Raw genomic sequence first — 24,183 nt, forward strand, 5'->3', positions numbered from 1 at the left:
GGCAAGCATGTAGATGTTTCATAGAATGCAGGCCAACATTTGTTGTATAGAAACTGATCTATTAATCATACACAGTTTTGTCCAAATTCTTTTCGAGTACATTTCATCTCACTGACTGTAATCCTAGGGAAGACTTTTGTTCTCATGCCTCTGTGCGTCAGTTGCACATCCCCACATGATTACTGTGATTTTTGGCCTTGAACAGTTATGACTTTTATATTCATGATGTTGCTTTTATGTTTCATCTCCTGTTTGTATATTTTTTTCAATGTTTGCTACTGTGTCAGGATTCTGTGTGATATGAGTCGGTATGAAGAATTACTCTTGTAATGAGGTGTGCTGGGGAGGGTGTCTTGTCAGGGAGTGGATGAAGGATGCGTAGATGGGTGTCTTGTCAGGGAGTGGATGAAGGATGCGTAGATGGGTGTGTTGTTAGGGAGTGGATGAAGGATGCGTAGATGGGTGTGTTGTTAGGGAGTGGATGAAGTGTGCGTAGATGGGTGTGTTGTTAGGGAGTGGATGAAGTGTGCGTAGATGGGTGTGTTGTCAGGGAGTGGATGAAGTGTGCGTAGATGGGGGTGTTGTCAGGGAGTGGATGAAGGATGCGTAGATGGGTGTGTTGTCAGGGAGTGGATGAAGGATGCGTAGATGGGTGTGTTGTCGGGGAGTGTATGAATGATGCGTAGATGGGGGTGTTGTCAGGGAGTGGATGAAGTGTGTGTAGATGGGGGTGTTGTCAGGGAGTGGATGAAGTGTGCGTAGATGGGTGTGTTGTCAGGTGTGTTGTCAGGGAGTTGGTGAAGTGTGCGTAGATGGGGGTGTTGTCAGGGAGTGGATGAAGGATGCGTAGATGGGTGTGTTGTCAGGGAGTGGATGAAGGATGCGTAGTTGGGTGTGTTGTTAGGGAGTGGATGAAGGATGCGTAGATGGGTGTGTTGTTAGGGAGTGGATGAAGTGTGCGTAGATGGGTGTGTTGTCAGGGAGTGGATGAAGTGTGCGTAGATGGGTGTGTTGTTAGGGAGTGGATGAAGGATGCGTAGATGGGTGTGTTGTTAGGGAGTGGATGAAGTGTGCGTAGATGGGTGTGTTGTCAGGGAGTGGATGAAGTGTGCGTAGATGGGTGTGTTGTTAGGGAGTGGATGAAGGATGCGTAGATGGGTGTGTTGTCAGGGAGTGGATGAAGTGTGCGTAGATGGGTGTGTTGTCAGGGAGTGGATGAAGGATGCGTAGATGGGTGTGTTGTTAGGGAGTGGATGAAGGATGCGTAGATGGGTGTGTTGTTAGGGAGTGGATGAAGTGTGCGTAGATGGGTGTGTTGTCAGGGAGTGGATGAAGGATGCGTAGATGGGTGTGTTGTTAGGGAGTGGATGAAGTGTGCGTAGATGGGTATGTTGTCAGGGAGTTGGTGAAATATCTCTCATATTTATGAATATGTTATGATTTCTTCCCCCACCTCAGTATCACTGCTGGAGCCCCACCCTGTGCGAGGTGGTGTGGCCACCAGTATGTCGGACTCCTTCCTCCACGGCAAGTACCAGGAAGCTCTCCACAGCAACCAACATCTGCGACAGCAACTTGTACAGCTGCAGGACATGTGAGTACACAGACGGAAAGATGGACTTTTATCAGTGTCTAACCCCTTACAGTAACATTAGCTCTGACAAGTGAAACTGTGCCGCTCTATACCATGTGATGAGGGACCATGACAGTGGCACGTGCACATCAATGTGGTCACTAAAATCTTATTCCATCAGTCTGCAACTTCAGCTACTTGTCTACACAAAACTGTGTGTAAGGAAAGCTATATTGTACGAAATCCATTCATTGTGTTCCAATTCCAATGCAAGCTACTTGGAAAACACAAGTTTGGGGTTTCTCCAATCAGCAGGTGCTTGTTGGTTTTGAATGATTGGCTAGCTGACAAGGTTCACTGTGACTGGCATAAGGTGACATGGTTCACTATGACTGGCATAACCTGACAAGGTTCACTGTGACTGGCATAAGCTGACTAGTTCCTTGTGACTGGCATAACCTGACAAGGTTCACTGTGACTTACATAAGCTGACTAGTTCCTTGTGACTGACATAAGCTGACTAGTTCCTTGTGACTGGCATAAGCTGACTTGTCCCCTGTGACTGGCATAAGCTGACTAGTTCCTTGTGACTGGCATAAGCTGACTAGTTCCTTGTGACTGGCATAAGCTGACTTGTCCCCTGTGACTGGCATAAGCTGACTAGTTCCTTGTGACTGGCATAAGCTGACTTGTCCCCTGTGACTGGCATAAGCTGACTAGTTCCTTGTGACTGGCATAAGCTGACTTGTCCCCTGTGACTGGCATAAGCTGACTAGTTCCTTGTGACTGGCATAAGCTGACTTGTCCCCTGTGACTGGCATAAGCTGACTAGTTCCTTGTGACTGGCATAAGCTGACTTGTCCCCTGTGACTGGCATAAGCTGACTAGTTCCTTGTGACTGGCATAAGCTGACTTGTCCCCTGTGACTGGCATAAGCTGACTAGTTCCTTGTGACTGGCATAAGCTGACTTGTCCCCTGTGACTGGCATAAGCTGACTAGTTCCTTGTGACTGACATAAGCTGACTAGTTCCTTGTGACTAGCATAAGCTGACTAGTTCCTTGTGACTGACATAAGCTGACTAGTTCCTTGTGACTGGCATAAGCTGACTAGTTCCTTGTGACTGACATAAGCTGACTAGTTCCTTGTGACTGGCATAAGCTGACTAGTTCCTTGTGACTGACATAAGCTGACTAGTTCCTTGTGACTGGCATAAGCTGACTAGTTCCTTGTGACTGACATAAGCTGACTAGTTCCTTGTGACTGGCATAAGCTGACTAGTTCCTTGTGACTGACATAAGCTGACTAGTCCCCTCTGACTAGTGTGAGGAGACTATGACCATGTTACATACACTGTGGTAGTTTCTGATTCTCAAGGGGTGGTGGGGTAGCCTAATGGTTGGAGCATTCGCTCGTCACGCCGAAGACCTGGGTTCTATGGGTACAATGTGTGAAACCCATTTCTGGTGTCTCCTGCCTTGATATTGCTGGAATATTGCTAAAAGCGTGTAAAACCATACTCACTCACTCTGATTCTCAAGTTTGGGCAAGTCCTAGTTTCGTACTCTGGTATTGTGATGTGTTTCAATCTAGGAGTCTTTCATTACCTTGAATACCCAGATTTTGCATTATAAATCCTTTGTAGCCACATGTTTTGTCAGCCAATGTCTCCTTGTCTCTGTCTGCCTCTTAGGCAGACACACCCTCCCCTGATGGTGCTGGCCCGTGAAGACGCCGGGAGAGAATAGGTCTTCAGCAACCCATACTTGCCGTAAAAGGTGACTATGCTTGTCATAAAAGGCGACTAACAGGATCAGGTGGTCAGGCTCGCTGACTTGGTTGATACATGTCATCGATCCCAATTGCATGGATCGATGCTCATGATATTAATCACTGGATTGTCTGGTCCAGACTTGATTATTTACAGACCGCTGTCATATAGCTGGAATATTGCTGAGTGCGGCGTTAAACAACAAACCAACCAACCAACCTGATGGTGCTACTTTGATCTTCTAATAATCGATCATTCAGTCAATCAGTTTTGTTTGTGTTCATCACCCTAGGTACCAGAACAACCTGCATTCCAAGACAGCCGAAGTTCGTCAGCTTCAGCAGATCTCCGAGAGGTTCCAGCAGGAACTAGAGGCTGCTGGGAAACTTCGCATTGGCGAAGCGGACGGAAGCCCCTTGTCTCAGAAACGTGCACCTTGTCCGGCTGTTCGGAAACTGGGAGGCACTGAGACCCTTGACTCCAGCAGTCCGTGCGACGGCCTCCCACAAACCTCCTTCCCGCCTCTGTCTCGGGTCCCCCCTGGGCTCTGTAAAAGTGGCAGCATGGAGTCTGATGATATAGCAGACATACACAAGCAGACAGACGAGAACTATGGGCGGCCACTACGGGACTCTGGTGGCGACTCTTGTGTTGAGCAGCTGAGGCAGAGGACAGGCAGTGGTGATCGGCGAGACACACTGGGGCTGGAGCTCCGTGGCGAGGGTGATTTGGAGAGGATGAGGCACCGAACTGGGAGTGACGATCGGCGAGACACACTTGGGCTGGAGCTCCGTGGTGAGGGTGATTTGGAGAGGATGAGGCATCGAACTGGGAGTGACGATCGGCGAGACACACTTGGGCTGGAGCTCCATGGCGAGGAGGACTTGGAGAGGATGAGGCACCGAACTGGTAGTGACGATCGTCGAGACACCGTGGGGCTGGAGAAAGATGATGTCCTTGAGAGGATGCGACACCGGACAGCGAGTGGAGCAGCTAATGAGCTGTCGTCTGTCCACTCAGCTGGGAGAGATATATCCGTGTTTAATTCACCCAAAAATATTAGTCCGGAGAAATTATCATTCCAGAGAAAGGTGACTGAGAGAGATAGTGTAGACTTCCCCATGTATTCCAACCAGTCTGGACTGAGGTTCTGCGATATGACCCTCAACCCGTCTCTGGAGGACCGGACAGAGGAGGCGAGGGACTTCATGGACAGTTCGGGAACAACCAGTAAAAAGTCTACGACAACGACTACATTCAAGATGTCTGATTACGACAGTGAGCGGTTGAGTTCCAGGGAGCGCAGTCAGACACCGCTCAATGATGTGGGACAACTACAGGCTCGGTTAGGTGCCATGGAAGATCTCAACAAAACTCTCAAAGATGAACTGAGTATATATGAGACTTTGTGTAAGTCTTTTGGCATCCAGAACACCCCACAGAAGTCTCAAGGGGAGGCAAGGTCTCCTGTGAAGACGGATGTAGACTCGCTGTCCCTGCGAGAGCATCTGATTGAGATCCGAGCCATGAGGCAGAAGCTGGAGCAGGGCCTGGAGCACAGCGACAGGATGAGGGAGGAGCTGCTTAGTCGTCTGGAGAAGGCTGGAGGTGGGTGACCCTTGTGGGAGGGGGGTGTGGAGGGGAGGGGAGGGGAGGATACAGGTGATGTGGGGGTTGGGAGGTCAGGAAGGGGTGGGTGCATGTGTCTGTGGAGGGGAGGGGGGAGACAGGTGATTGGTGTGGGTTGGGAAGTCAGTAAGGGGTGTGGGTGCGGAGGTCAGACAGAGGTGGGTGCAGGTGTCTGTGGAGGGTAGGGGGGAGACAGGGGATGTGGGTTTGGGGTTGGGGTTGGGAGCAGTAGGGATGCAGTAGGTAGAGGGTGGTTATTGGATGAGGAAGGTGAGGGACATTGTTGAGATGCTTAGATAACTAAAGAGGATACTGTGATCTGGCTCTGTGACGTGTCATTGCCATCAGTCACTGGTTTGCCTGATCCAAAGTGTACAGGCCACTCACTCACTCACTCACTCACTCACTCACTCACTCACTCACTCACTCACTCACTCACTCACTCACTCACTCACTCACTCACTCACTCACTCACTCACTCAGGGAATGACAGGGGCATGAGTGTTAGGATAAAATAATATCCATCTATTAAGGTAGACTGGTCGTGATGTTTTTTGTATGCAAATAATAACATTGAAATGACATTTTGTGTAGTCACATCGTCCTGGAAGTGGGTATTTTGAACCTAACCGTGTGTTCCTTCCCAGGTTACATGCACCATGACTGTGACCGGAAGCTGCACGAGCTGGAGCGTACCATCCAACAGCTGCAGCAGAAGCTGGCCACCTCGCACACCGACGCCACCGAGAAGATCTACATCATCGACGAGCGCGAGAAGGTGATCCAGGACACACGGGTCATCATCGAGCGACAGCGGCGGGAGATGGCCGAGAAGGAGAACGTGATAGAGAAGATGAGACACAACTTGGAAGAGACGCAGTTGGTCGTGGCGAGACATAAAAAGGAGGTCGCCCAGAAGGACAAGGTGATAGAAAGTATGAGATACAACTTGGAAGAGACGGAGTCAATTGTGGCCAGACATAAAAAGGAGGTTGCGGAGAAGGACAAGCTTATTGAAAGTATGAGACACAACGTGGAAGAGACGCAATTCGTGGTAGCGAGACACAAGAAGGAGGTTGTGGAGAAGGAGAAAACGATCCTAGAGAGGGAGAAGACGATATCGGAGCGCGGGCAGACCATCGACGAGCGGGAACAGACGTGTCAGAGGCTGCAGCTGAAGAAGGAGAAGATGGAGGCCATGTTGAAGAAAGCTTCAAAGGAGATCAAGAGGTGAGTGGTCCGGATGTCTTGGTATCGGGTACTTCCTGTGTAGTGCCTGCTCATGATCATATGTTCTATGTTGTCTTTACTGAAATAGTAACCATGATGAGTTCCATGTTCTTTTTGTATATGAAAAATATTAAACTTTCAGATTTTTCTATTTTATTTCGATATTCAACACAAAGACAATCAATTTATGATCAATTTGTTGAATTCCAACAATGAATATGTTATCAAATCTTTTGCAATGTATTTAAAACATGTATTTAGACTGAGGTGAATATACTGTGCTATGTTCAAGATCATGTTGATTTTCATGTTTTTGTTAAAACTGAACTGTACTATGGGTCATATGGCCTTACATACTGTTTGTCTGTCTGTCTGAGGGGCGGTCGGGTAACCTAGTGGTTAAGTGTTCACTTGTCACGCCAAAGACCCTGGTTTGATTCCCAGCATGGGTACAATGTGTGAAGTGATATTGCTGGAATATTGTTAAAAGCGGCGTATGTATTTATGTATGAATGTATGTACGTATGTGTTTATGTCTGTCTGTCTGTAACAAAGTAAGCACAGCTTTTCGATGCATGTGGGAGTGTGTATGGTTGATGTAGCAGACTGTGAAGTACCTAGTCTGTCTGTCTGTCTGTCTGTCTGTATGTAACAAGGTAAGCACAGCTTTTCGATGCATGTGGGAGTGTGTATGGTTGATGTAGCAGACTGTGAAGTACCTAGTCTGTCTGTATGTAACAAGGTAAGCACAGCTTTTTGATGCATGTGGGAGTGTGTATGGTTGATGTAGCAGACTGTGAAGTACCTAGTCTGTCTGTCTGTATGTAACAAGGTAAGCACAGCTTTTTGATGCATGTGGGAGTGTGTATGGTTGATGTAGCAGACTGTGAAGTACCTAGTCTGTCTGTCTGTCTGTCTGTCTGTCTGTATGTAACAAGGTAAGCACAGCTTTTCGATGCATGTGGGAGTGTGTATGGTTGATGTAGCAGACTGTGAAGTAGTCTGTTTGTGCTGCAGGCTGAACCTGGAGGTGGGAGACATGCGAGATCGAGAGGAGGAGAAGGCGGAGCTCAACAAGACACTCCGACTCGAGCTGAGCGTGTACGAGAAACTGCAGGGGGGTGAACAAGGTAAGTCCGCCACTTTGCCACGAGATTCTCTGCACGATGCGTCTGCAGTTTGGGTTGGAAGAAGTTGGATGAGGGAGAAGTGGGGCTATGTAATGTAACTAATGTCCTTCCTGGAATATAGTAGATGACTAAGGTATCTCTTGACAAGATTAGCCTAGTGGTTAATGTGTTAGCTCGTTACGTGCAAGGACCCAGGTTCGATTCCCCCACATGGGCAAAATGTGTGAAGCCCAATTCTGGTGTCCCCTGACGTGATATTGCTAAAGGTGGTGTAATATCATACTCACTCACTTAAATGTTGATAATGCAGTCACGGTTTGTCTCGGTGGTTTAACTCACCCACTCTGCACAATGACCACTGGGTAACATGTCCGTGTGTCGCCCACAGAGAATGACGAGAAGTCCTGCATCCGGGAGCTGCTGACGGAGATCCGCAGGCTGAGGGTCCAGCTGGAACGAAGCATTGACGCCAACGACACACTGCGCACCAAACTGGAGGAGATCCTCCGACAACAGTTGCAACAGCAACAGCAGCAGCAGCGCAACAACAGCCCCACGGGTTCCCACAGTGAGTTGTCATCTTACATTCCCTGTGAAGATCCGGGTTAGAATTGGTCTTCAGAAACCTATCCCTGGTCAGGCTCCCTGACTTTATTGATGCATTTTATCGTGTCCCAATTGCATAGCTCAGTGATTCATGATGTCAGTTCATGATTACCTGGTCCAGACTCGATTACTTACAGACCGCCATCATATAACTGAAATATTGCAGCTTTAAACAAACAAACAGAGTGCCAGCTTACACCTTAGATGGTTAATGGACGTATAACTGTAATGAACTCTGACTCCTGAGTCCTTAGGGTTGTTCTCCTGCTACTCTTGAGGACACTGACAGGTTGGGTTGTGTAAGTATACATGAATACCAGCAGTGTTGGATGTGAGCAGCTAGATTCATGGAGACATTGAGAACACAAGCTGCAGGTGCCCCCTCATCAGTCTTCAGTTATATGTGTCAGTACTGAGGGCGACGGGGCGGTCGGGTAGCCTAGTGGTTAAAGCGTTCGCTCGTCACGCCAAAGACCCGGGTTCGATTCCCGACATGGGTACAATGTGTGAAGCCCATTTCTGGTGTCCCCGCTGTGATATTGCTGGAATATTGCTAAAAGCAGCGTAAAACCATATTCACTCACTCACTCACTGAGGGCGATACATCGAACCGTTAGAATGTTCTGTTGTGAGCTGTAGAGTTTACTACATTGAGACGGATGGTGTATAACTGGTGACGTTATTTCAGCCACTGATGCACCTGACGGGCGACCCAGCCCCGAGTCCACATTGAGACCAGAGAGGAAGTCGGACTCAAAGACGAAGGACACCTACATTCGAAAGTACCGATCTGAAAAAGAGTATAAATACAGCGTGATCACCCGCCAGGCAGGACTCCATGAAGACGCAGGTGAGTGCAGATTATCTCCCTTGTGTGCAGTGGTCACTCATTCTTAGCTTGTTTCCATGGGAATGGGCAACTTTCTTGAAAAGAACCTGATGTTCTTTCCTAACTTGATGTGGAGAACTGCTCACACGAAACATGCAGCTAATCACTGACTCAATATTGCTGACACTATCTTGGTATATTCTATGAGGTGTGATAACCAACATGTGGCAGTATATATTGAGATGATGGTTGCCCAATCATGTATGGCATGAAAAGAATTCTCAATTATGATTCTCACCAATTTTTCAATCGACTCGCCTGATATTGACATTCCTTTGACATTGTACTTGCACAGCTTCTCCAACCTCCTTGGAGGGGGATAAATTTCTCAGCGGGCGAATAAATCCCTTATACCCCTCCACAAGCAAGTCAGGCTGCACGTGGATTTCTGAGAGGCAGAATAAATCCCTTATACCCCGCTTCAAAGCAAAAAGCTGCACTCTTTTTCTAAGTCAATTGAAGTCATGTGACATGGCAAAAGTTAACCTCAGCTCAATCGAACAGCTGTTTTCTATCAATTTTTTATTTGTTTGAATTCTTTTACAATGTCATATTAAAACATGTCGGTAAGATAAATAGGTTGTAGCAGGATCACTCGGGGTTCATGGGGTTTTATGTGTTCTTTGTTAGGTTTTATACCACTCGCCACCCGGTCGTGATATAACGACTACCGAGGGACGCATAAAACTTCCATTTACCCCTCGTGATCCTGCTACAACTTATGATGTACCACCCTCCATCTCTGTGCCACTCACTCACTCACTCACTCACTCACTCACTCTAACCCGTGTGTCTCTCTCTCTCTAACTGTGGACAGACCACGTGTACAGTGACATCACCAGCACCACCGACTCGCACCACCATGCCGACAAGACAGGGGGCTCTCCCTGCAAGGACGCCCACATGTCCCAGTCCCTCCCAGTCCCCCCTGCCGCCATGTCACATGGCACCAGTCTGATGTCACTGCCGGACGACCTCGCCCACCTCCCTGAGCGGCGCCACCTGGCGTCAATGGAGAACATCAAGTACTGGGTGGACAGCCAACCTGGTGACGTCATGAAAGGTTCATTAGGCCAAACATGGATTTATAATCATGTCTTCCTCCTTGTCGGCATTCTGTTCATGATATATTTATACTGAGACATTTTGAAAAAACATTCAATTTTTTGTGATATTTGGAAAATGGATTCAAAAATCAAAGTAGGTTGTTAATACTTACATATTCAGTTTTATTATTACTCCTTGTAGATTCTCAAGTAATTGTTTGCATTATTTCAAGTGAATCAAGACGCGATTCTTCTCTTATTTTAAGCAATTTTTCAATATTTATGATCTCTGGATGTGGGCAGGTAATTTGAAGATAGGCAGGCAACATTTATGGGTCACCTGCCTGTTTGTCTTGTTGAGTTTTAAAATTATTTCGAACACTGGGTTGAACACAAAAAGACATCTTTTTTTAAGTTGATTATGTGTTTTCGTTGTTTCAGTATATATGAAGCATTGATGTGATCCTAATTAAGACCAAACCTGTAGATAACACAGATATTCTATGTACACAAGATATGAATTTATGAGATGTAATCTGTATGTAATTCAGTATATGAATCAGTACAGTAAACCACAGTTATAACGAACATGCTTATAACGAACTGACGGATATAATGAACTTACTTTTTTGGTCCCGACTATTTGCTGTAGTTATGCCGTATATATGCTTATAACGAACTACAGTTATAATGAACTAAAATTAGTAGTCCCTTTGAGTTTGTTATAACCGTAGTTTACTGTTTATGAATCAGACTTGAAGTAGGTTGTACTTGGACAAGTAGCCTCCATACTTATATGAGTCCTGTTAATGATGTCTTCATGTAGATGTTGGTGTCAGCACTCAGCCAGCATGGTGGTATGGTGGCGATATCCGCACAGGATTGAACATCTTTACTCTTTATTACATGTCTTGACATCGTGCCTTGAATCTGAATCCTCCATTGATTTGTGTCACAAGAAATACCACCATTTTTGGGGTGATAAAAAGTTTACCCTCATGTCTTTTGTTGTCAAACATATCAACACTCAATAAGGGCAAGCCTCAGACTTCTAAACTTTTATCACCTCTTAGCGCTGTGTTGATATATTTGATATTAAAAGACACTTGGGTGACATTAGCTGTGTATATTTTAAAATATCATTGGTGCTGAATCTTGTTTGAGATTGTGATCTGAGTTTGTGTTCTGTCCCCGACAGACTTCCCAATTGTGAGGGTAGACTCCGACATCCGGCGTCTGTTCGCCATCGGGAAGCTGGATGACTTTGAGAAGCTGCGGAAGGAGAACGGGGAGAGTGTGGCGACTCTGTGCAGCATGCAGGCCCGAGTGTCGGACCGACTCAAGACTCTCAAGGGCTTGTCCACCACCGAGGTCAGCTGCTGTCATACCTTGTCTTAGCCGTGAAGTGTGGGTGCTGGGGAGCCATAGAGCCGGGGCTAGAACTGGTCCCCAGCACCCTGTGTGCACCATGGATGATTGTGTGGTCAGGCTCAGTGACTTGACCCGGGGCTAGAACCGGTCCCCAGCACCCTGTGTGCACCATGGATGATTGTGTGGTCAGGCTCAGTGACTTGACCCGTGAAGTGTGGGTGGGGCTAGAACTGGTCCCCAGCTCCCTGTGTGCACCATGGATGATTGTGTGGTCAGGCTCAGTGACTTGACCCGTGAAGTGTGGGTGGGGCTAGAACCGGTCCCCAGCACCCTGTGTGCACCATGGATGATTGTGTGGTCAGGCTCAGTGACTTGACCCGTGAAGTGTGGGTGGGGCTAGAACTGGTCCCCAGCTCCCTGTGTGCACCATGGATGATTGTGTGGTCAGGCTCAGTGACTTGACCCGTGAAGTGTGGGTGGGGCTAGAACCGGTCCCCAGCACCCTGTGTGCACCATGGATGATTGTGTGGTCAGGCTCAGTGACTTGACTTGTGAAGTGTGGGTGGGGCTAGAACTGGTCCCCAGCTCCCTGTGTGCACCATGGATGATTGTGTGGTCAGGCTCAGTGACTTGACCCGTGAAGTGTGGGTGGGGCTAGAACCGGTCCCCAGCACCCTGTGTGCACCATGGATGATTGTGTGGTCAGGCTCAGTGACTTGACCCGTGAAGTGTGGGTGGGGCTAGAACTGGTCCCCAGCTCCCTGTGTGCACCATGGATGATTGTGTGGTCAGGCTCAGTGACTTGACCTGTGAAGTGTGGGTGGGGCTAGAACTGGTCCCCAGCTCCCTGTGTGCACCATGGATGATTGTGTGGTCAGGCTCAGTGACTTGACCCGTGAAGTGTGGGTGGGGCTAGAATCGGTCCCCAGCACCCTGTGTGCACCATGGATGATTGTGTGGTCAGGCTCAGTGACTTGACCCGTGAAGTGTGGGTGGGGCTAGAACCGGTCCCCAGCACCCTGTGTGCACCATGGATGATTGTGTGGTCAGGCTCAGTGACTTGACCCGTGAAGTGTGGGTGGGGCTAGAACTGGTCCCCAGCTCCCTGTGTGCACCATGGATGATTGTGTGGTCAGGCTCAGTGACTTGACCCGTGAAGTGTGGGTGGGGCTAGAACCGGTCCCCAGCACCCTGTGTGCACCATGGATGATTGTGTGGTCAGGCTCAGTGACTTGACCCGTGAAGTGTGGGTGGGGCTAGAACTGGTCCCCAGCTCCCTGTGTGCACCATGGATGATTGTGTGGTCAGGCTCAGTGACTTGACCTGTGAAGTGTGGGTGGGGCTAGAACTGGTCCCCAGCTCCCTGTGTGCACCATGGATGATTGTGTGGTCAGGCTCAGTGACTTGACCCGTGAAGTGTGGGTGGGGCTAGAACCGGTCCCCAGCACCCTGTGTGCACCATGGATGATTGTGTGGTCAGGCTCAGTGACTTGACCCGTGAAGTGTGGGCGGGGCTAGAACTGGTCCCCAGCACCCTGTGTGCACCATGGATGATTGTGTGGTCAGGCTCAGTGACTTGACCCGTGAAGATAGAATTGGACTTCAGCAACCCATGCTTGTCTTAACTCTTTCAACACCGTAGGCCGGTTATCCGGCCAAGAAGCATCGAGTCCCCAGACACCGCAGGCCGGTTATCCGGCCAAGCCGTAGTCACGTCAAAATAGTACTATATTTTTATGGACCTACCTGTAATATCATTCATTTATTAAATCTATCACATTTCACAATGTCTGAAATACATATTCCATTTCAATTTAACATTTTTTATCGTTAAATTAAAAAATTATTCACTATTTCCCGCGATGTTATTGAAAATAAAATTCTCGGACACACATTTCGACAACGGGTCCACATCGAACACGTCAAAGAGGAAAATAAAGACGTTTTAAACAAATCTTTAAATATATTATACAAAGTAATATATAAAATCAACAAAAATATATCTAAAAGTAATCAAACTTACATCTAAGTTATTATTTTCATCTTTTCGTGCGATCGCGTGTAATGTAAGTCAAATGACATCTCGGCTTTCGTCGCCTTGAATTCTCGGCTCGGACACGATGTTTAATGCAAAAATATATGCATGAAAAATCTTTGTCACAGCTCGTAACCTAGCACGATACATTCACGAAGTTCCATATTTTTAATATATATCGCGATTTCCTGCTCAAAACGTTCAGAATAACACGATTTAACAAAATTCTTTCGCAAACTTCTGTAATTTATCGAACACGAGCTTGGTATCACAGCTGTAATTTGATTGGCTGCCTTAGGTCACGTGCTCAAAATTGACCAATCACGAAACTTGTAGCAGATTTCAGCAAGAAAGCGTCATTAGAAACCAATTTTAATCCAATGAAATCGCTTGTTAATAACTACGGAAAAAAACCAGTCGATGTTACGAGCGTGTAGATGAAGGAATAAGCTTTCCAGCGATGTGTCATATGCCATTCTTCGACGAACGTGTTATTCATACGAAACCTCGAACACGGGGGTATTTCTTCATTTTACTGAGCGGACAGTCGCTGTTATCGGGAAATGGGTGACTGGTGTTGAAAGAGTTAAGAGGCGACTAAAAGGATCCGGTGGTCAGGCTCGCTGACTTGGTTGATGCATGTCATCATATCACAATTGCCGGGATTGATGCTCATGATGTCAATCACTGGATTGTCTGGTCCAGACTCGATTATTTACAGACCGCCGTCATATAGCTGGAATATTGCTGAGTATGGCGTTAAACAAACAAACAAACTCGATGACTTGCTTGGTTGCAATTCATTGTACCCTGATGGGGTTGGGGTTGCTGATAATGTCATTCACTGGATTGTCTGGTCCAGACTTGATTATTTGGGCTGATGCCATATAGCTGGAATATTGCTGAGTGCTACGTTAATCATTTACAAACATTTGGGGGTACAGGTGGCCCAGTTGTGTATGGTCTTGTAATTTGCTGTGAAGAGTTGCGTCCCTTTGGCATGTCAGAAACCGGTCATTGTCTTAGCCATTTACTTTGTAAACTCTCCATCATATGGCTTGACAGTAATGTATTGTGGGTATTGTTGGGTGACAGTCATTTTGATAAACATGTCATGAATCTTATACAGAATATTTTTTGTCTCATTTGGAATTTTAATGGAAACATTTTGATAAAAGTTGTTAATTTTTAATTTTTTTATATCTTAATATTTTAAAGAATCTTTAGCAGTTTGGTTTTGGGAATCATTTTTTGATATTTGCTTTGAAAGAAAGTGTGTTTTTGGCTTCCTGAAGTATTTTATTTTATTTGTGAAACTGTTTGTTTAATGATGTTCACGAGGTGTTTTCTTCCTTCCCTCGTCAGCTACTGAAGGTAAATCTCAATGTCTTTGCCTGTGCTTGTATATTGCATGTCAAACATATTAGTTGTCATAGAAACAGGCAATCCTACTTTGTTGCATGCTCACACATTGTCAGTTGTCATAGAAATATGTCCTGTAACCTCCCTCCATGTATGTTCATCAGTGGGCAAATGTCTAACCAAATTTCACAATTTACCCCGTAACCATGGTAACTGAAGCAGAATAGGTCCCTCATGCTAACCTGGGAACTAGGTGGTGAGAATCTGTGACCTGGGTGATGGTATGTCGCCACAGCACAGTGGCGTGGAGCGTTGATCGGTGATCGGTGATATTTTTATTCCGTGGTTTGCCTGGTCCAAAACTAGATTATTTATAGATTGTTGTGAGATCGCTGGAATATTGTGAAGTGACGTAAAACAACATTCATTCACCCTAACATGTAGACTCGTACAGTCGTTGTACAAGATGTTGATCGCAAAATCAGAAGTTGCTGTGGAGTTTTTACCTGTGAAGGTGATGCTTTGTCAACAAAAACATCCAAGCTCGCTTGTCTCGTCTCCCTTATAAGAAGACCTCTGTGATAGGACTGAAATAGTGGCATACAATGTGGCATTAATCCTGTGATGCTAGTTAGATCGGGGGGTTATGCATGTATAGTCTATCCTCCATTGTGCAGCCTGTACTGTCCTACTGTAGTCTGCTACCCTGCAGGGTCCTTCACCTGGAGCTGATATTAGTGCTGTATAAGCAGTTTTACATCTTGCCTGAATCTGTGCATCCTCTATTTATTGCCTATGTATTTTAGAAAATACATTTAGATTTTGATTACAATTTTGATTTAACTCAGGACAGTTCAACACATCAATCTTGCAGTCAGTCACAAAGTCAGTATGTAAGCCATGGATGTAAGGATGCTTGCTTGACGTTGTTGTTCCATCATCAAAAGTCTGCCTCATCAAGGTAGTCAAATGGTGAAGTTGTTTGCTTGTTACACTGTTGACTGGGGTTTGAATCCCAACATCGGTACAGTGAACCCATGGCAGGACAATGCTGTAGCTTTGCCAGTGATGTGGAACCTGAACCCTTGTCGCTCTGCTGATTAAGGCGTCACAGTCGAACATACGAGTACACTAACTTTGGTGACAGTAGCATAGATAGTTTAATGGTTATGGTGGTATGATTGTTGTATTTTCTCAAACTCTCGTTCAAATGAATCAAATGAAGAACTAATGCGATAACTTCATTTGGGGTATGTGACAAATTAATCCCTTATGTTTGGAAATGGAAAATAAGATGATACATTATCTATATTTCTTACTGGTAATGAAGAATTCAAAAGCTTTATAAGGAAGTGGACTGATACAGACACTTGTTCATGTATGGAGTATTGGGAGTCTCTGGATAATGGTGTTAATACGTTGAACTGAGATGCCCACTTGTAGATCTGGATGGAAGGTTTGAGTCCAGGGCTGCTCTCTCACTCCCTCATATCTTCCTGACTAACAAGGCTTCGTAGAAAGCTACAAGCATGTATTTAGCTTGGTAACTTGGTGACAATCAGTAGATTGAATAACATGTCAGACTATAAACTATAGAAAGCTTTTATTTCGGTCAATCATCCCTGCCCTGCAAAACAACTATAACTGAAAAGTTGCCTTATCTTATGTCATATTTCTCTATACGTGCATGCTCCCTAAATTAACATGTCTTGTATTTAGTTAATCTTTTAATGGATTGGATGGCCAGGCTAGGTGACTTGGTTGATAGCATGTCAACATACCCAAACTGCGTAGGTCATTGATAACAATAGCAATCACGGGATTGTATGGTCCAGACTCAATTATTTACAGGCTGCCATCATTTAGATCTATTATTGCCATCATATAGATGTATTATTGCTGAGTGAGGCATTAGACAACAAACAAACATTATCACTGCCAACCTACCCCTACCCAACTTCATTACTGGGTCACGTTGATGGGACATAGATATTATCAATGATGTCGTGTCTCCTTGTCTTGATCTTGTGTGTCAGTCACTTGTCGTAAATGTCAACATAAATAATTACCTGGTTCAAAGTTCTGTAAGCGTTACTATTGTAACTTCCATGCCATAACATACTTAGTTTCTTAGCATTGCATATCATTCTAGATCATATTAAAGCAAGACTAAAAAATACCTTTTGTCTCTCATCAACCAGTTGCCTCAGCAATGATCCAACATGATTTCTTGTGATATCCTGCTACTGGCTTGATGCAGTCAGCTCCTCTGTATGCGAGGACGTGGCGGCCATGTTGTCTGTCCCAGGCGCTGCTATGTGTTTGTCAGTCGAGATGTGTGCAGGAGTCAACTGAGTAGGCTTGTGCACCACTTGACTGACGGCTGACTCGCAGCTGGGTCCCTCGGAAGTGTGAAGAAGTTAAATTTTGTCATGACAAACAAGTTACTTAACATTAAAGTTGATGAGGTCATCTGTCATACAACATGTACAGACTCGCCAGTCGTCTTGCATGGACTTTTACAAGACAGTGACTGTCACAGACAGTAATGGCAGCCATTGTCTGTCCCCAGCTCTGATGGCAGCCATGTTGTCTGTCCCCAGCTCTGATGTCAGCCATGTTGTCTGTCCCCAACACTGATAACTGATGCTATGTTCTGTCCATGGCTCTAATGGCGGCCATATTGTCTGTCCCCGGCTCTAATGGCAGCCATGTCTTCTATCCCCAGCTCTAATGGCAGCCATGTTGTCTGTCCCCGGCTCTAATGGCAGCCATGTCTTCTATCCCCAGATCTAATGGCAGCCATGTTGTCTGTCCCCAGCTCTAATGTCAGCAATGTTGTCTGTCCCCGTCTCTAATGGCAGCAATGTTGTCTGTCCCCAGCTCTAATGGCAGCCATGTTGTCTATCCCCAGCTCTAATGGCAGCCATGTTGTTTGTCCCCGGCTCTAATGGCAGCCATGTTGTCTGTCCCCAGCGCTAATGGCAGCCATGTTGTCTGTCCCCAGCGCTAATGGCAGCCATGTTGTCTGTCCCCAGCGCTAATGGCAGCCATGTTGTCTATCCCCAGCTGTAATGGCAGCCATGTTGTCTGTCCCCGGCTCTAATGGCAGCCATGTTGTCTGTCCCCAGCGCTAATGGCAGCCATGTTGTCTGTCCCCAGCGCTAATGGCAGCCATGTTGTCTGTCCCCAGCGCTAATGGCAGCCAGGTTAACTGTCCCCAGCACTGATAATTGATGCTATGTTCTGTCCCCAGAGTGTGGAGTACAGCACCCTGAAGGAGCTGGGCATGTCGGCGGAGAACCTCCGCATCTGTCTGGAGCAGGAGCAGAGACTGGTGTCCTCATTCTGGGTCTCACAGCTGCCGCCCATCAACGAGCTGGGGGAATTCTTCGACCCAAAGATGGCCTCTGAGGTGAGTTGCTTCTTGTAATATTCTAGAATATACATACTGTTTCAATTATGGGTAGTAGTGCTTCAGTACTAGGGGATTTCACAGGTTGGTTGGGTGGTTCACAGGTGTGTTAAAGGGCAGTGGGGTGGTTCACAGGAAGATGGGGTGTTTCAGTGGGGGATTCACAGGAAGCTGGGATGTTTCAGTGGGGGGTTCACAGGAAGATGGGATGTTTCAGTGGGGGGTTCCTAAGCAGCGGGGATGGTTCACAGGAAGCTGTCGTGTTTCAGTCGGGGTTTATGGGAAGATTGGATGTTTCAGTGGGGTGGTTCACAGGAAGCTGGGATGTTTCAGTGGGTGGTTCACAGGAAGCTGGGATGTTTCAGTGGGTGGTTCACAGGAAGCTGGGATGTTTCAGTGGGGTGGTTCACAGGAAGCTGGGATGTTTCAGTGGATGGTTCACAGGAAGCTGGGATGTTTCAGTGGGGTGGTTCACAGGAAGATGGGGTGTTTCAGTGGGGGGTTACAGGAAGCTGTCATGCTTCAGTGGGGGGTTCACAGGAAGCTGGGATGTTTCAGTGGGGGGTTCACAGGAAGCTGGGATGTTTCAGTGGGGGGTTCACAGGAAGCTGGGATGTTTCAGTGGGGGGTTCCTAGGCAGCGGGGTGGTTCACAGGAAGCTGTCATGTTTCAGTCGGGGTTCATGGGAAGATGGGGGGGTTCACAGGAAGCTGGGATGATTAAGTTGGAGGTTCACAGGAAGCTGGGAGTCAGTGGGTGGTTCACAGGAAGATGGGATGTTTCAGTGGGGTGGTTCACAGGAAGATGGGGTTTTTCAGTGGGGTGGCTGTCATGTTTCAGTAGGGGTTCACAGGAAGATGGGATGTTTCAGTGGGGGGTTCACAGGAAGCTGGGATGTTTCAGTGGGGGGTTCACAGGAAGCTGGGATGTTTCAGTGGGGGGTTCCTAGGCAGCGGGGTGGTTCACAGGAAGCTGTCATGTTTCAGTCGGGGTTCATGGGAAGATGGGGGGGTTCACAGGAAGCTGGGATGATTAAGTTGGAGGTTCACAGGAAGCTGGGAGTCAGTGGGTGGTTCACAGGAAGATGGGATGTTTCAGTGGGGTGGTTCACAGGAAGATGGGGTTTTTCAGTGGGGTGGCTGTCATGTTTCAGTAGGGGTTCACAGGAAGATGGGATGTTTCAGTGGGGTGGTTCACAGGAAGCTGGGATGTTTCAGTCGGGTGGTTCACAGGAAGCTGGGATGTTTCAGTCGGGGCCACAGGAAGCTGGGATGTTTCAGTGGGGTGGTTCACAGGAAGCTGGGATGTTTAAGTTGGTGGTTCCGGGGCAATGGGGTGGCATGGTTCACAGATTAACTGGGTGATACACAGGTTGGTTAGTTGGGTGGTTCAAGGAAACTGAATTCTTCCCAGGGTGGCTGGGTGAGTCTTTGGGTGGCCGGTGGATCACAGGGTGACTGGGTGAGTCCAGGGGTGGCTGGGTGAGTCTTGGTGTGGCCGGTGGCTTACAGGGTGACTGGGTGGGGGGATGGCTGGGTGAGTCTTGGTGTGGCCGGTGGCTCACAAGATTGTTGGGTGGCTCAAGGGTCGGGATAGGTGTTAAATGTGTTTGGTGCACTGTTCAATTTCTGCCCCAGAACGAGGACTTAAAGCGTAACCTGGTCCACCTGCGCTCCAAGTACGACCTTCTGAAACACCAGGTCCGCGAGGCTGACCACCGACTCCAGGCTACCAACAGGCAGAGGGAGAACGTAGAACAAGTGCTGTATAAACAATGTGAGTAGATAGGCACAACGTAGAACAAGTGTTGTAGAAACAATGTGAGTAGATAGGCAGAACGTAGAATAAGTAATGTATAAACAATGTGAGTAGATAGGCAGAACGTAGAACAAGTGCTGTATAAACAATGTGAGTAGATAGGGAGAAAATAGAACAAGTGCTGTATAAACAATGTGAGTAGATAGGCAGAACGTAGAACAAGTGCTGTATAAACAATGTGAGTAGATAGGGAGAATGTAGAACAAGAGCTGTAGAAACAATGTGAGTAGATAGGGAGAACATAGAATAAGTAATGTAGAAACAATGTGAGTAGATAGGCAGAACGTAGAACAAGTGCTGTATAAACAATGTGAGTAGATAGGGAGAACATAGAATAAGTAATGTATAAACAATGTGAGTAGATAGGCAGAACGTAGAACAAGTGCTGTATAAACAATGTGAGTAGATAGGGAGAAAATAGAACAAGTGCTGTATAAACAATGTGAGTAGATAGGCAGAACGTAGAACAAGTGCTGTATAAACAATGTGAGTAGATAGGGAGAATGTAGAACAAGAGCTGTATAAACAATGTGAGTAGATAGGTAGAACAAGTGTTGTATAAACAATTTGAGTAGATAGGCAGAACGTAGAACAAGTGTTGTATAAAACAATGTGAGTAGATAGGCAGAACGTAGAATAAGTGCTGTATAAACAATGTGAGAAGATAGGCAGAACGTAGAACAAGTGCTGTATAAACAATGTGAGTAGATAGGAAGAGGGACAATGTTGAACAAGTCAAATAACATATTAATGCGTGTGTATGTTTCACAGACCAGTCAGCCAACTTGTGTTGGTGTATACAAGACTGCTATAGATGTAGTAATGTGTATATGTTTCACAGACCGGTCAGCCGACTTGTGTTGGTGTATACAAGACTGCTTTAGGTGTAGTAATGTGTATATGTTTCACAGACCAGTCGGCCAACTTGTGTTGTTGTATACAAGACTGCTATAGGTGTAGTAATGTGTGTATGTTTCACAGACCAGTCAGCCGACTTGTGTAGTCATGTGCATGTAGGCGTAGTAATGTGTGTGTTTGTGCATGTGTTCCACAGATCGGTCCCTGCTGGACAAACACCGGTGGGTGGAGGACCTCTAGGTGCAAACCTTGTCTGTGTCCATCTGTCTGTCAGTCTATCAGGTTGTCCATCCGTCTGTCTTGTGTGTGTTATGTATTCCACCTCCTACTGAACACAGGAAACCTTCTGTCACATTAAGGCATGTGGAGATGGAGCTGCAGTAGATGTGACCAGGCCATTATACCTCCATTTAGACAAATTAACCAACTAAATCAGATCTTGAAAGTTCATGGTCATTGCAAAATTGTAAGACAGCTAATTACATCTCATAAAAAGGCTTTGGCCTCTGTATTCATCCTCCCTACTCAGGTGGGTTTTATCTCCATTATATTATGATGAATACCCAGGACACATTTGCCACCATAGCTTCGTTTCGGAAGTTACATTTCCATCTCTTACCCATGACAGTAGTTTGAATATTTTCAGCATCATAGTGGGACTCAGTATGAAGCTGTGGTAGCAAGTGGGTCAAGCGTGTTTGTCACAGTAGTAGTATGGATGTATAATATCAGTGTTCCCGTTTACCGGTAATTACCCTGTGGACCAGCAAATAAAGTACCTTATAAATCATTATTGTTGAGCAAAACATCAGCGATATTCATATAAGAATATTTTTTTAAGGAGTCAGCTTGTCTTTTACCAGGGTTTCCTCTTGTCTATTTTGAGTGCAAGTAGCATTTCGCTTTGCTTCGAGGTTAAATATCCGTTTGTAGCATCTTCATCTTGAACTATTGGGGAAAAAAGGAGAAAATTGTGACTGAAGTTTGTCTGAATGACGCTTAGATCTAATTAAGTTACTTCAGAGATGACGTCATTGCACTGAACATGATGAAAGAATTAAAACCAGGTAAATTTCATAGGTTTCTTCATTTGTTGAAAGTTGGGACTGACAAAAATTAGGGGAACTGGTAATTTTTAGAGATGCCATTCTCCAAGGACAGTCAGTTTCAAAAGCCAGCGGGAACACTGATAATATGATGGAGCTACCCGCACATTCCACATCGTCTCTGTGTGGCAGGAGGTGTGTATGATGTACTCTCTGTGTGACAGGAGGTGTGTATGATGTACTCTCTGTGTGACAGGAGGTGTGTATGATGTACTCTCTGTGTGACAGGAGGTGTGTATGATGTACTCTCTGTGTGACAGGAGGTGTGTATGATGTACTCTCTGTGTGACAGGAGGTGTGTATGATGTACTCTCTGTGTGACAGGAGGTGTGTGTGATGTACTCTCTGTGTGACAGGAGGTGTGTATGATGTACTCTCTGTGTGACAGGAGGTGTGTATGATGTACTCTGTGTGACAGGAGGTGTGTATGATGTACTCTCTGTGTGACAGGAGGTGTGTGTGATGTACTCTCTGTGTGACAGGAGGTGTGTGTGATGTACTCTCTGTGTGACAGGAGGTGTGTGTGATGTACTCTCTGTGTGACAGGAGGTGTGTGTGATGTACTCTCTGTGTGACAGGAGGTGTGTGTGATGTACTCTCTGTGTGGCAGGAGGTGTGTATGATGTACTCTCTGTGTGACAGGAGGTGTGTGTGATGTACTCTCTGTGTGACAGGAGGTGTGTGTGATGTACTCTCTGTGTGACAGGAGGTGTGTGATGTACTCTCTGTGTGACAGGAGGTGTGTATGATGTACTCTCTGTGTGACAGGAGGTGTGTATGATGTTCTCTCTGTGTGACAGGAGGTGTGTATGATGTACTCTCTGTGTGACAGGAGGTGTGTGTGATGTACTCTCTGTGTGACAGGAGGTGTGTATGATGTACTCTCTGTGTGACAGGAGGTGTGTGTGATGTACTCTCTGTGTGACAGGAGGTGTGTGTGATGTACTCTCTGTGTGGCAGGAGGTGTGTGTGATGTACTCTCTGTGTGACAGGAGGTGTGTATGATGTTCTCTCTGTGTGACAGGAGGTGTGTATGATGTACTCTCTGTGTGACAGGAGGTGTGTATGATGTACTCTCTGTGTGACAGGAGGTGTGTGTGATGTACTCTGTGTGGCAGGAGGTGTGTGTGATGTACTCTCTGTGTGACAGGAGGTGTGTGTGATGTACTCTCTGTGTGGCAGGAGGTGTGTGTGATGTACTCTCTGTGTGACAGGAGGTGTGTATGATGTTCTCTCTGTGTGACAGGAGGTGTGTATGATGTACTCTCTGTGTGACAGGAGGTGTGTATGATGTACTCTCTGTGTGACAGGAGGTGTGTGTGATGTACTCTCTGTGACAGGAGGTGTGTGTGATGTACTCTCTGTGTGACAGGAGGTGTGTGTGATGTACTCTCTCTCTGTTGTGAAGACTTGGGAGCCCGGTGCTGACAACACAAGCCCTTGCTGCTCTACATCTTTGTGTGGATTATATGTTTTCTGTTTCTAGATGTGTTTTGTATCATACTCTTTGCCTTACTCATGTTTATTTCATGCCAGAGGTATGCTGATGTCAGTAGATGTGATAATGTACTCTGGTGTTCTGGTGGCAGCCAATACAATACTAACCATTTAATTGTTTGTTTCTCTTCTGTGATTTGCTTGTAAGGTTCTTATTGAAAGTGTAGGTCGATCGTTAAATACCTCACAGGGTTTCACATTACCTTCCTCCTTCACCCATGAGGATGTACGGACCACACTGCAATGGTGACGTGTGTCTGTTTCGGGTCAGGAAACAATGCTAATGAACGAAGTCTGTTTATGAATCACGGAATCGTACTATATACATGAACTCATGTGAACCCGACCATTTCATGATGTTGAAGCGGTGTGTTGAGTTGATGGCACACAAAATTACATATGTAAATGGAGCGTTTATTGAGCACTGGTATCATGCTGTAGCTCTATCCATTGGTTACTATAGCAACAACACTTAAGACAGCTGTATATGATGTGTATTCGTGGGTGATACAGAAGCGGTATATCACAGCCTTGTCAAGTATTGAGGACTGCAGGTACATCATCAGGAGGGACTAGGAATCTAATTGTTTTCTGATTTATTTCATAATACTATTTCAATCTTGATCAGAGTATTTGAGATTATTATCCATGTTTACAGCTCAGGACTGTCATGGTTTCTGCTAGGTCAGCAGCAAGCACCTGCCACCATCAATTTTTGCTTGTATGTGCTATTGAGGTGACAAGGGCGGTTATTGGGAGAAAGTGGTAATTGCACCTAATGCAGTATTCTCCCTTATTGTGAATAGATACGGCATCTCCTACAGTTTTAACAAGCACATTGTGCTACT

General features: G+C 46.2%; 1 protein-coding gene across 8 annotated transcripts in view; it reads left to right on the plus strand.

The window, feature by feature from the left end:
- Positions 1 to 24,183, plus strand: part of LOC124145574 (interaptin-like) — a 126,452-nt gene that overhangs the window by 100,143 nt on the left and 2,126 nt on the right. For 6 of the 8 annotated variants that reach the window (XM_048389252.1, XM_048389256.1, XM_048389255.1 and 3 more), the window contains 11 exons: positions 1,459 to 1,594; positions 3,636 to 4,951; positions 5,620 to 6,202; positions 7,220 to 7,332; positions 7,721 to 7,900; positions 8,627 to 8,788; positions 9,645 to 9,890; positions 11,072 to 11,244; positions 14,645 to 14,653; positions 17,898 to 18,056; positions 19,694 to 19,832. In XM_048389252.1, the coding sequence (XP_048245209.1) occupies positions 1,459 to 1,594; positions 3,636 to 4,951; positions 5,620 to 6,202; positions 7,220 to 7,332; positions 7,721 to 7,900; positions 8,627 to 8,788; positions 9,645 to 9,890; positions 11,072 to 11,244; positions 14,645 to 14,653; positions 17,898 to 18,056; positions 19,694 to 19,832 (3,216 nt within the window). The remainder of the gene's footprint in view (positions 1 to 1,458; positions 1,595 to 3,635; positions 4,952 to 5,619; positions 6,203 to 7,219; positions 7,333 to 7,720; positions 7,901 to 8,626; positions 8,789 to 9,644; positions 9,891 to 11,071; positions 11,245 to 14,644; positions 14,654 to 17,897; positions 18,057 to 19,693; positions 19,833 to 24,183) is intronic. The other 2 variants (XM_048389253.1, XM_048389257.1) reach the window with 2 other exon arrangements.

The sequence above is a fragment of the Haliotis rufescens genome, unplaced genomic scaffold, assembly GCF_023055435.1.
Source record: "Haliotis rufescens isolate VD_foot unplaced genomic scaffold, xgHalRufe1.0.p SCAF_8, whole genome shotgun sequence".
NCBI classification, from domain to species: domain Eukaryota; kingdom Metazoa; phylum Mollusca; class Gastropoda; order Lepetellida; family Haliotidae; genus Haliotis; species Haliotis rufescens.